This window comes from Bufo gargarizans, unplaced genomic scaffold (assembly GCF_014858855.1).
Source record: "Bufo gargarizans isolate SCDJY-AF-19 unplaced genomic scaffold, ASM1485885v1 fragScaff_scaffold_320_pilon:::fragment_4:::debris, whole genome shotgun sequence".
NCBI classification, from domain to species: domain Eukaryota; kingdom Metazoa; phylum Chordata; class Amphibia; order Anura; family Bufonidae; genus Bufo; species Bufo gargarizans.
Genome location: NW_025334092.1, coordinates 87,062 through 100,631, shown reverse-complemented (window position 1 = coordinate 100,631; position 13,570 = coordinate 87,062). Strand labels below are relative to the sequence as shown.

At 42.6% G+C, this 13,570-nt stretch overlaps 1 protein-coding gene across 1 annotated transcript in view; it reads right to left on the bottom strand.

The window, feature by feature from the left end:
- Positions 1-2,993: 2,993 nt before the first annotated feature.
- Positions 2,994-13,570, bottom strand: part of NFE2L3 (NFE2 like bZIP transcription factor 3) — a 37,547-nt gene continuing 26,970 nt past the window's right edge. Inside the window, exons 3-5 of the mRNA XM_044272983.1 lie at positions 11,932-12,012; positions 7,877-7,978; positions 2,994-6,608 (exon numbers count right to left, since the gene is read on the bottom strand). Of these exons, the coding sequence (XP_044128918.1) occupies positions 5,373-6,608; positions 7,877-7,978; positions 11,932-12,012 (1,419 nt within the window). The 3' untranslated portion in view covers positions 2,994-5,372. The remainder of the gene's footprint in view (positions 6,609-7,876; positions 7,979-11,931; positions 12,013-13,570) is intronic.

The window sequence follows — 13,570 nt, the reverse complement described above, 5'->3', positions numbered from 1 at the left end:
GACTTTTGAAAATAGCCGAGCTATCATCAACTTTGTGGGCCCCGTTCTAGAGAAGGGTGAGACTTGCACCCATCTGACAATGGTGGCATATCCTAGCGACATGCCACAATGGCTGAGGTGACAACTCCTTTAACAAAACATCTAAACTGCACTTTTCTAACGGGCCTTTTTCAGCCCAATGATTGGGCACACACATTGGTACATATGCTGCCCATAAACTGACAAGTGAGCAAATAGATGTGTGTCTAAACAATGACGTTAACTATAACTTGGGCATATACAGTGCCGATGTACATGGAGATAAACAAGCTATATAGTCAATCGGTGCTCGTTTCGGGTAAAAAAAAAAAAAAAAAAAAAAAAAAACGCTCATGTAAAAGCACCCTAAATTATGTTTTTATTTCGTATGAGTCGATTACTTTGTTAATTTCACCATAGATTATAACAGATCTATTTTGGAACTGTTTACTGTAAGTAACATACCAGTTTTGCTGTTTTAGGTAGGGATATACAGTCATGTTTTTGGGACATTAGGAGGATATGTCCATTATAGATGGTTCTTGTCAACTGTGTAGCCTGGGATTACTTGAATATACAAGAGACATCCATCACCCCACACAAAACCATGCAATGAGAAATCCTTATGCATATAGGCTTGCCTTGAAACCTGGCACAGTTATATAGTATATATTTTTGTAGCCTATAGAGACTGCTATATATCCCCATTGTTTCATCTTAACTTTTCCTAGCTTTTAGATTCCATTATATTATGCTTATGATTGCATTTCTCCAGATATAACACAAATAGTACCTCGGAATACTTTATGGGAAGGCAAAGCTAATGCTAGCCTCTGGTGAACATTTACAGCAATACTGCAGTTAGTGTTTACAGGACTTGTACAATGTCGTACGTAGCATATTTGATTTTATGTTTTTTCAGTCAGATGGATGAGAGATAACAACATAAACAGCTAACTGCAATGGGCTGGAAGGATTAAGAGGGGAAAACATCTTTAAAAAGGGGTTCTCTGGGAGTTAAGAAAATAAAATAACTGAAAATACTTAAATATTACTTTATCACAAATATATTCCCAAATACCTTTCATTAGTTATAAGGGCTCGTTTTGTCTAGGGAGCAATCATCAGGATAAACAAAATGGCCGCCGTCCTATTAGTACACACAAAACCTGTCCTAATCACACAGCAGGACAAGTTACTTCACAACACTGAGCTAAAGAGCTGTCTCATCCTCCTATCTGCTCTACTTGTCGGGGATTATAATCCTAAATACAGCTGATAATATGAATCTCTGTAGGAATGGAGTTCATGAAGAGACATGACGTAGAGAGGAGGTGGAGATGTGGATAATGAGCAGCAGCACTTGTATGCAGTATCCATTACCACAGTCTGTCCTGTACATCTCTGTACTGAAGATCTTATCTGTATTTAGGATCATAATACCTGATAAGCAGAGCAGAGAGGAGGATGAGGCGGTTGGGAAGTAACTTGTCCGGCTGTGTGATTAGGACAGGTTTTGTGTGTACTAATAGGATGGCTGCAATTTTTTTTATCCTAATGATTGCTCCCTAGACAAAACAGGCCATTGTAACTAATGAAAGGCATTTGGGAATTTATTTATAATAAAGTAGTATTTAAGTATTTTCCTTTTCTTAATTCCCGGAGAACCCCTTTAAAAGGGGTTCTGCACTTTCAATTAACTGATGATCTATCCTCTGGATAGATCATCAGCTTCTGATCGGCGGGGGTCCGACACCCGGGACCCCCGCCGATCAGCTGTTTGAGAAGGCAGCGGCGCTCCAGCAGCGCCGCGGCCTTCTCACTGTTTACCGCCGGGCCGCCCGCCCACTGACGTCACGACTTGTATCAACTGGCCTGGGCGCGGCTAAGCTCTGTTCACTTGAATGGAGCTTAGCCGCGCCCACTCTAGTTGATACAAGTCGTGACGTCAGTGGGCGGGCGGCCCGGCGGTAAACAGTGAGAAGGCCGCGGCGCTGCTGGAGCGCCGCTGCCCTCTCAAACAGCTGATCGGCGGGGGTCCTGGGTGTCGGACCCCCGCCGATCAGAAGCTGATGATCTATCCAGAGGATAGATCAGTTCATTGAAAGTGCAGAACCCCTTTAAGCACCATTTGTGGCATTACGAGACATCTGGCCATTCACCATCTCAGGATAGGTCATCAATTTCTTTGTACTGCACAAGCCCTTTAAGAGGCCTGTGTAGCTGACAGGGGGTTGGCAGTCAGAGGGCCACCAGAAGAGATCGTCAACTGATTCCTTTGACTTTCATCTCAAGTGTACCGCCAGTGGTGATGAGGGCTTCTGAATTCTAGAAGCGTTTGTTTACTGCTCAATTATGGTCCTAAAATTTGGATTAGTCATAAAGATTGGACCTTTGACAAAAGTAAAGGGATGTTTGCTAGCCCTGGCAGAAGATGCCATAAAGCGGTAATCCAAAGTCTAAAATATCCCCCCAAAGCCCAGGCCCCTTGTATCGATTATACTTACCTGCATCCCTGCACTGCACATCTGGCGACGTGGGGAGCAGCCAATAGCATGCTGCGACAGGATGTTTTGACCTGCGCAACGGGAAGATGCAGTGGCGGTCGTGCAGGGATCCGGAGCGACGTGGGTGCTGGGGAGCCGGTAAGTATAATGTATAGGAGGGGCCTCGGCACTGGGGGGATACTTTAGACTTTGGATAACCCTTTTTAATTTGAGCAGCTGTCATATGAAAGATCTACCGGCAGATGTTATACTAAAATACAAGGGCACTTTTAGATTAACAAATGAACATGAGAAAAAGTTCATACTTTGGCTAAAATGCTTAAAAGGCATCTGTCAGCAGATTTGCACCTAGGAAACTGGCTGACCTGTTGCATGTGCCCTTGGCAGCTGAAGGCATCTGTGTTGGTCCCATGTTCATATGTCACTGCATTGCTGAGAAAAATTATGTTTTGATTCATGCAAGTGAGCCATCTAGGAGCAACGGGGGCGTTGCCATTACACCTAGAAGTTCTACTTTTTCTGCTACTGCTGCGCCCTCTCCACTTTGACAGGGATAGGAACAAATCTGCTGACAGATGCCCCTTAAGTGTAGTTCAAAAACAATACAGAAAATGCAAATTACTAACACACAGCAATGGCCGATATAATAAGAATACGAGACACTGGTGTCTTTCTGGCATACCGATAGATATACAGTGGTCCCTCAAGACACAATGGCCTCAGGATATAGTATTTTCCACTTACAAAGGGCTTTCCTGGGCCACCGTAAATTGAAACTAGATTAAACATACAATACCTCTGATCCAAACAATCAATATATGGCTATTTCTCTGGTAAAACACCTGTATTGGTTGTCTAGCATCTCCTCTTTACAGTACAGTGCGGTACTACATCTCCTGTGCCGCCCTCTGTCTGTACCAGGATGAGCTGCTCCTTTGGATGTCAGGTGAGGGCGGCTCCATGTTATTTTTCTGGCACAATGTGTACTATACAGGACCCTGAAGAAGCTCCTGTCCTCATCATAGATATTGATTTACAGCTCCCAGCAGGTATTCCTGACTGTTCTATGTAAAGACTTGCTTTATCTGTCTTAGTTATCTGCTTATTTTATCTTCATTTTCTCTTATCTTGGGGTGACATTTCAGGGCTTTGGAACCAATTACTCGTTTTCCAAGGAGTCATGGAGTCAAGTTACAATGGTTGCTGGCCATGTTATTAGATGGGGTATGAAAACAGAAATTAAATCATAAAATCCTGCGTGATACCTATGCTTGTTATATGTTCCTCAAATATAGGACTATCAAACTGTAGTGAGATATACAATCTGCATGGGTACATTGGACTTTGTGTATATTGTGTGTGTGTATATATATATATATATATATACATACACACACACATATACATACATACATATACACACACACACACTTAGTACTGGTCGAAATTATTACTTCACATTAAAATGGCGTAAACATTATTTCAATATATATATCATAAGCTTAAAGAATATTTGACATGTTACAGTGATATATGTCTCTTTTAAAAAGTGTAACCTAGTCTAAGAGAGAGCTCCTGGCACTTCAAAACACTTAAAAGGGGTGTCCATTTATGAGCAACCCACCCATGGTAAACTGTAACATTAGCTCGTCTTTGGACAAACCTGCTGTTTTTACCGGGACCAGATGGCAATCTTATGTGTATGGGGAGCTTTTGTTCTCCCAGGAGGTAAGCCGCCACGAGGCACCTACATGCTTGGATGGACAGAGTGTGTATGTGTATGGGGGGTCTGGAGAGATAGGTGTCGGCCAAGTGTGTTCAGCCAACAGTTATTGAAGGTCCCAAAATATCACTTTTCATCTTATGCAAAGCCAAGAGCTGCTCACTTCCAGCTCACAAAATGATTGGGACTGAGAATAAGTTAAGCCAAAGTGGGAAGAGAGAAATTGGAGAAAGAGGTTCCAAACTGGGGTTCTGGAACACAATGGTGTATGGTTATTGTGTAAATCCCTGTAGTATAAATGCAAAATAACATTATCGTAAATTAAAATTTCTTTAGCAAATATTCCCATGGTACAAAAAATACTATTTCAGCCAACATATACACTGGAGAAATCACATATATCAAATAATATAAAATAAGCAACTCCAGCTTGCTAGAAATGAAAGTCTTAAACACATGACCAAAAATAAAAAATTATCCATGATCAGCCACCAGGACCTCTTGAAAAAGACAGAGTAGAACAAAAACTAAAGTGTAAAAAAAAAAGTACAAACCATAATTTATAGCTCCTTAGACACACCATAAGTATAAATAAAGACATACGTAACATAATAAAAATGTTAAGCCAGAACTTTACATGAACAATGTGCTCCAGTGCGACAGACTAAATCTAAGGTCACTTTGTATTTTAACAACTTTTCTAGTGGCAAGGTCTTTTGTTGATATGCCGAATGTCCATATTTTATATCTTAAAAAACCCAATTTTACCAGAAAATTGGACTCATTTTAACTTAAGAATGATCATTTCTTTTGATACAGGTCGTAAATTAAATCTATACTTATGAAGGAGAGAGAGCTGCATATAACAGGTAATATTGTACGACCATGCAGATATTCATTTGTGGCATATCAGGAGGTCTGGTCAAGTTTAGTGCCAGATTAGGAGTGAGGGTGAAAGCAGCGTCTTTGTAAGATTTTGTGTTCTTGTAAGGACCAACGACTGCGTTCAGCTGCCACCTGAACAAACGATATCTTCAAAGTCCTTTTATTTTAGCCTCTCCCAATTGGCAGCTTTTTTAGTTCATGCCACTACTGTTTTTAGATGGTTTGTCTTAGGTCAACGTTCATTTTTGTTTCTTGTCTTTTTGTGTGTCTTTTTTTTGCTCTGATTTGAACAGTCTCCTTGGGACAACCATGATACTGCCATCACTATTACAGTGCAAGGCATACTGGTTTGGATTGACAGGTCTACCCTGCTCATCTCGTAGTCGGTTGAATACATCTCGGTACAGGTCATTTAGTTTTTGCTTCATATGGCTCACAGACTTACCACACTGAGCTTGTTCTTTCAGTAGCTTTTCCTTCTGAACTTTCAGCTGATTGACATCGTCCTCCAAGTTCAAAATGACATCCAACTTACGCTTGCGACAGTTCTGAGCAGCCACCTTATTCTTACCCCGACGCCGAATATCTCGTATAACAGACACCTGGGTCTCAGTCAGATAATGCTTGGTCAACATACTATTAAACATCTCTACAGGCATACTCACAATTTCATCCACTGAGAATGGAATTCTTAAGGATTTTGCTCTCCGTTCATCTCGGCTGAGGTTTTTGTCCATTGCATTGACACACGGGCTCCTTATTTTGTTGGATTTCACTGACCAGCTATAGTGATGTTCTGGACTAGGCTCCGTCTGATTAGGCAATTGATTATATGTATGGTTATGATGAACATTATGTAAAGACATCTCACTGTGATAGTTTGAATCATCCATTTGACAGAATTTGTTGATTTCTGAACCGCTCCCACCCACTGCTCCCTCTAAACCGTCATATGAAGTGGATTCAGAGTCACTGCTGTAGCCAGCTGCACCTTCTTCCTCCCCAAAGGTTATAGATGAGGTGTCAGATATGCTTGCAGATGTTGGGCTATGGCTTGAATTTAAGGAAAGTCCAGAATCTGAGTCTGGTTCTTCAAATAACTGAGAGACTTCCAGAGGATCAAACCCTTCTTCCAGGGCTAGAGACATTAAATTTATTTCATCAAATACATTCTCATCAAGACCAGAAAGAAGATCTTGATTGGTTGAGTTTCTGGAATTATTGTCAGTAGTTGGAAACAGATTGGTCAGATTTGTGGCACTTAAGGGATCACCAGGAATAGCACTTGAATTTAACTGCAGTAAGTTCTCTGGTTTCTGGTCCTCACTGGACCTGTCGGCAAGAGTTGATGCAAACATGGCTTCCTGTAGGCTTATATCTTGGCTAATTGCCTCCGTCAGATGCGCACTGAACGGTACTGAAGTGCTGATAGCATTGTTGGTGTTGGAAATTGACTGAATGTCTTCCAATGTAATCTAAAAAATATGTAGCAAGAAAATAGCATGATATACTTTGTTTATATTCTTCATTATTTCCATAACTACTTTTAACCTAAAATGTAACTAAATTGCAGAGCGACTTATGATGCAAACAATGAATTTGAGGAGCACTGCACACGCTAGCCTTGTTTTAGCTACATGAAGAGCTAAAGCTTCCCTCACACAATTTTTTGTTTTGGTGACATGGGCTGACTGAGAACTAAATGTGACCCTGGGGGGAAAAAAACAACCTAAAAACTAAAAGTGGCCCCATGTTGTAGGTGGGTCAGAAGGCAGGGCAACACAAGTAGGCAGGACCAGCAATACCATAGAGCAGAACAATATACCACACAGCAGAATGAAATACCACCATGCAGCACAAAATACTGCCACTGCAAAACCAAATACCACAGTGCAGCACAAGCTACTGTCACCCACGCCACAGTATTAAACTGTATCAGCATCCTGAGGAAGGCAATACAGTTGAATTCAGGAGGGCACCTTCAGCCACTGGCCAGGTACATAAGTGTCTGATGCTCCTACATTAATTAATGCTGAGAACATCAGATCTTTATGCACCTAGCTGGCGGCCACGAGGAGGGCTTGGACGGCACTCTGTGCATCGGCTCACTGGGATATTTCCCTGTAGTGTCTATGGCCAGTTCGCCCCTGTTTGGTGGTAAAAAGGGCCATATGTTTATATTTTTGCGGTCTTTCACCTGTAAATTTAGAACGGACATTTTTTCAGGTGTTTTTCAAATAGGAATTCCTATGGGAAAAATGCCTGAAAAAAAAACAAAAAAAACGTTGTTTGTAGTGAACATCGGTCACATACAGTGGAAAAAAATGCCATGCAAAAAAATGTAAAGAACACCAAAAGAAAAACGAATTGTAAAACCAGAAAAAAAGAGCCGTCTGATAAAGTCAACCCCGTTTTAAAATAGAAGCTGGCCTCAGTGATTAGCTGATCTGAACGATCAGTTAGGGAAAGATAAATCTGGCCTGACATTTCCCCTGCGTGGGTCTCTGCATACCACATGTAGTATTACATGGCGGCCAAAATAACGGCTGTTTGTTCAATGCAGAATGAGCCAGGAGAACTTCTCTATGACGTCCATGTGGAGAGGAATTGTCTTCGGGTTTAATGTGCAACAGTGACATCAATGATACATGAATACATCATAGTTACGGTACATAATTAAAAAGGTTTAAAGAAAGACATAATTCCATCAAGTTCCACCAAGGGACGGGTGGGGTCATCTTACATTTAAATCAGGCAGTGATAGGAAGTCTTGCCACAATTCTCCAACCGAGTTTCCAGATCTGGAGGAAGGTTCCGCACTTTGAAAAGAATTTTCACTAGTGCCCTTTAAGAAAAGAAAAAAAATAAAGCAAAAGGAGATCATGTATTAAATTAGGCCTGTGTTCAGGTGATGACATGTAACAATCATGAGATACAATGTTTTATGACATGGTAATTACTGCTCACCAAGCAAAGTGGCAAACGAGGGCCTGGGAAGCCTTAGAATAGTGGTGAGGGTCGGCAAGGTGACTATTACTTGTGTTATTATTTTAAAGCATTTGTAGAATTTTTTTTATTTATTATTATGCAAGTGGCTGAGCAACCCCTTTAAAAAAATAAATAAAAAATTTGATGATTGGCCATAAGACCAGGCAACCCAAAATTCACCCTGACACAGCCCATAAAGCCTTGGACGTGCAAATAATACCATGCTACTACCATCAGTGATACGAGGTGTTGGACAATCTGTGGCTTAGGAGCTGCACAGGGACTACTACTCCTCTGGTTTTACTTCGCCTGATAACACATTGCTGTAAAGGAGCATTAACAACGAATCAGCTTCACAAGGGAGGGCTTCTCTGCTTCTCCTGCTAGTTCCCATTTCTAGGTTTTTAAATTGCTTATTTTAGTTTCTGAAAACCCCTGAAAAGAGACAGTTAGGGGTGGAGGTGCACTTTTCAAGCTTTGACTAAAGACAAGGTACAGTATTGTCTTTGTTACTTAGGCGGCATCAATAGTTTTGTACTGGTGACAATCAGAGCTTTACAAATTGAATGTGTCTTAGAAAAAAATCAATTAGGGTCCTCATCTGTGCACCAAAGAGGTACTGTTTCCTGAACAGCCGTAAGCAAATGACGGAGACAATGCCCCAGAGCACAGCACTCATCATCTCCTACAGTGACGTCTGTATGTAACAGCAGCATCGGGACAATGCCTGACAGATGGTTTAGTAAAGGCCTCACGTTTCATATACACAGTCGAGTCACATTATTAGGACTACAAGCTAATATCCAGAGTAACCGCCGTGTGCAGCTAGACGGGCCAGGGGTGACTTGAAGTCCTGGTAGGTTGTCAGGTAGGACGTCATCGGCATGCGACGCCAGCCTGGAGCACCGCTGCCCGCCCGGTCACGTGACCCAGGCATCATGGAAACCTGAGCCGAGGCAACGCATACGAGGCAAGGAGCGGACGCAGCCAGTGACGTCACACGCCGGCGGTACCACGTGGGATGGGCGGGATAGCGGCAGGGGATGGGCGGAACTCTAGATCACTCAGCCAATGTTTAACGGTCTGGTGATCACATGGGATGCACAGTGTATGTGTCTCCGTGGTAACACAGGGAATAATAAAGCTTTTAGTCGGCTAATGGCATTTAGCGCAGGGAACGATGGTTGACAGGTGAACACGGATACAGATAATGTTAGAAATGTTACTAACTGGGTAACATGAAGTGAGATATTCGCAAATAAGGATGCGCCTATATGGTGAACAAGGGTGCCGTGTGATCAAGGCACAGCATGTGATCACATGAGGCGCACTTGAGATGAGGTGGATGCCCGTGGATGTGCATTAACGGCGCAGTCCCAGCATAATGTACAGTCAATATGTATATAATAAGTGGCAGATAAGTGGCAGATGAGGTTTAACACTGACAAATGTAAAGTTATGCACATGGGAAGGAATAATGCAAGTCACCCGTACCTATTAAATGGTAAAACACTTGATAACACTGACATGGAAAAAGATCTAGGAATTTTAATAAACAGCAAACTAAGCTGCAAAAAACAGTGTCAGGCAGCTGCTGCCAAGGCCAATAAGATAATGGGTTGCATCAAAAGGGGCATAGATGCCCGTGATGAGAACATAGTCCTACCACTTTACAAATCATTAGTCAGACCACACATGGAGTACTGTGTACAGTTCTGGGCTCCAGTGAACAAAGCAGACATAGCAGAGCTGGAGAGGGTCCAGAGGAGGGCAACTAAAGTAATAACTGGAATGGGCAACTACAGTACCCTGAAAGATTATCAAAATTAGGGTTATTCACTTTAGAAAAAAGACAACTGAGAGGAGATCTAATTAATATGTATAAATATATCAGGGGTCAGTACAGAGATCTCTCCCATCATCTATTCATTCCCAGGACGGTGACTGTGACGAGGGGACATCCTCTGCGTCTGGAGGAAAGAAGGTTTGTACGCAAACATAGAAGAGGATTCTTTACGGTAAGAGCAGTGAGACTATGGAACTCTCTGCCTGAGGAGGTGGTAATGGTGAATTCACTAAAAGAGTTCAAGAGGGGCCTGGATGTATTAATAATATTACAGGCTATAGCTACTAGAGAGGGATCGTTGATCCAGGGAGTTATTCTGATTGCCTGATTGGAGTCGGGAAGGAATTTTTATTCCCCTAAAGTGAGAAAAATTGGCTTCTACCTCACAGTTTTTTTTTTGCCTTCCTCTGGATCAACTTGCAGGATAACAGGCCGAACTGGATGGACAAATGTCTTTTTTTGGCCTTATGTACTATGTTACTATTGTACCGACCCCAGGAGACATTGCGTCTCAAGGGACGCCTGCGCCTATATACTGGTGGAAGTGTGCGCCTATATACTGGTGGAAGTGTGCGCAAGCGGGAAGGCATGCGCAGATTTGGAGAGAGGGATGTGCACATAGAGATGCGCATGCGCAGTTTGAGAGTTGAAACAATAAGCGCATGTGCATGTGCAAAACCCCTCGAACCATCAGGGAGACAGAATAGCAGACGAGGCATTGTGATTGGCATGAACGAGATTTTTCAGAGGAAACAAGTGTAGTTCAATCTTTCGTTCATGCCGCCTGGTGCTGCTGTTTTCAGATTAAAGATCCAGCGTGCTTCACGTTGGAGGAGGCTCTTGTCCCAATCCCCCCCTCTTGGTGGGGTTTCACGAGGTCGATGCCCATGAACTTTAACCGGGCTTTGCCATTGTGATCGGTGTGCACATGTTTAGACACCGGGGTGTCCCTCTTGTGTGTGACATCCCCCATGTGCTCACCGATCCTCCTCCGAAATTCCCATATGGTCTTGCCGACGTATTCCAGACCACATTCACAGAGGATACGGTATATCACACCTCTGGATTTACTATTGATGAAATGTGGAATGGAATACGTCTTGCCCGTGACTGAGCTGCTGAAAAATTTAGTAGTCATGATGAATTTGCAGGCGACACACCTGCCACATTTGTGACTGCCCACTAAACTGGACCGCAGCCATGTTGAGTGTGTGCTGATAGATGAAAAATGACTGCAGACAAGCTTATCACGAAAGTTGGTGCCGCGTCTGTACGTTATGTGTGGACTGTCTCCTAGTATGTCCTGAAGGTCGGGGTCTATTTGAAGGATCCCCCAGTGGCGTTGTAAGACCTTTCTGACCTGACTTGAACCTCTGTCAAATGTGGTGATTACACGGGACAGTTTGGTTGCAGAGATGTTCGGCTGTTTCGTGATTAGTAGGGTGGATCTCTGCGCAGTTCCAGAAATACTATTACCTTTGGCCCGAAAACCAATAATCATACGATTTTGGAAAGGTAACAAATCGTCCATTTTACCCATGACATTAACAAAGCATATGTGCGCACAGAGCCTATTATAACCTTATATTCCCACCAAGCCGGCTCTCCGCACGGGATTTCCTTCATGAGCTATGGGCTGCCAACGTCAAAAGTAGGAAGTGGTCATAATAATGGGACTCTACTATGTAGTTTTACAATACCTGGTTATGCAATGGAAATACAGTTTTTACATCTAGATTATTTCATCCTCTATTGCTTGTGTGAAATGCGTGCCCATATACAGTACGTGTATACCCATGTATCCTGGACATGTATACAGAACACATCCATAAATGCAAACCATCTTTAGCACCACAATAAGTGCATTATATATACACAGAACAGCGACAGCATATCCACTGTCTGGCTAATAATCCAGTTACCACAATTTCAAAATCCATTAGCAGCATCTGAAAGTGATTTACCTCAAGTGCATTTTCAGTTTGTGCCAGCAGCTGAATAAATTCTTCAAAGAACAGAGAAGGCTCGGTGGTGTTCCGGTCAACCTGCAAAACAGGAGGATGGGAGTGAAAGTCAAAACTAATTTGAAACTAGTAACGGTGGCATTGGGTAGGTGCTGAAGACTCCGCTCACAGAGTACAAGCTATTGTAAAGGGCACTTGTACGCTGCTGCAGCCCTTTAGGCTTATAATTTAAATTACTGTTGCCTAAATTGGGTCCCAACTGAATCATACTCTACGGGTACTTTCACACTGGCGTTTTTCTTTTCCAGCACAGAGTTCCGTCATAGGGGCTCAATACCGGAAAAGAACTGATCAGTTTTATCCCCATGCATTCTGCATGGAGAGAAATCCGTTCAGGATGTCATCAGTTCAGTCACTGAACGGCACTTTGGATGGAGGAAATACCGCAGCATGCTGCGGTTTTATCTCCGTCAAAAATTCCGGATCAGTTTCTGGAATGCCGGCATTAATTTACATTGAAATGTATTAGTGCCGGATCCGGCATTAAAAATACCGCAATGCCGTATCCGCCCTTGTGAAAAGTGCACTCGTAACCCCGAATGTGAAATAAAAAATTGAAATAGATCTGTTTGTCTGTATGGCAAACGGAGAGACGGATCCGTTCTTGCAATGCATTTGTGAGACGGATCTGCATCCAGATCCATCTACAAATGCTGTCTGTTTGCATGCAGATTGTCTGATCCGGCAGGCAGTCCCGGCAACAGAACTGCTTACTGGATCACTCTGCCGCAAGTGTGAAAGTACCCTGAGGCCACCTGTACACGAGTGCAGATTTCACAACAGAAATTCTACATTGTTTTTCCTATGGATTTCTGTGCATTTCCGCACTAGATCTGCAGCGAAACCTGCAGGTGTTACTTGTGGTTTTTGGTGCGGATCTGATGCAGATTTTCTTTAGATCTCATACTTGCATTGAAAAGGGGGAAATCCACATAAAAAAAAAAAAAATTTGCACAAATAATTGACATGCTGATTGACAGGTCAATTTCAGCATGGAACGAAAAAGCAAACTGTACATGAGATTTGTAGGGTATGGGAGTGAAAGTGCAGATTTCAAAACAGAAATTCTATGTGGTTTTTCGTGCGGATTTCGCTTAGAATTTGCACCAAAGCCTGTGTTACTTGCAGTTTTTGGTGCGGATTAGATGTGGCTTCTCCGCGGACATCACCAGTGCATTGCAAACATTGCATAATCAATTGACATGCTGCGGATTTCCAAATCCACACGGCGGGTCAATTTCCACAGAGAGAAAAAAGCTAAGTGGACATGAGGTTAGTCTAACCTCAAACACTTTGCTAGTACGGTATTACGCTGCAGCTTTTCCACAACAAACACACGAAAACCCGCACATTATCCACAGTGTGTGTCGGTCCACTAAAGGTGGTGTCCCATCTGGAGAAAACCTTTACAATATTGCAGCTCCCCAATGGGCCGCTGGCTGCTGATAGCGACCAATCATGTAATATATCGTTGTGCTGACATTGTAGGAGTGGGAGCTGCTTTTCCCTATATAAAACAGAACTTAGCAGATCCTATATCTGACCATAAAGTACTATGAGAACATAGCCGTATAAAGAG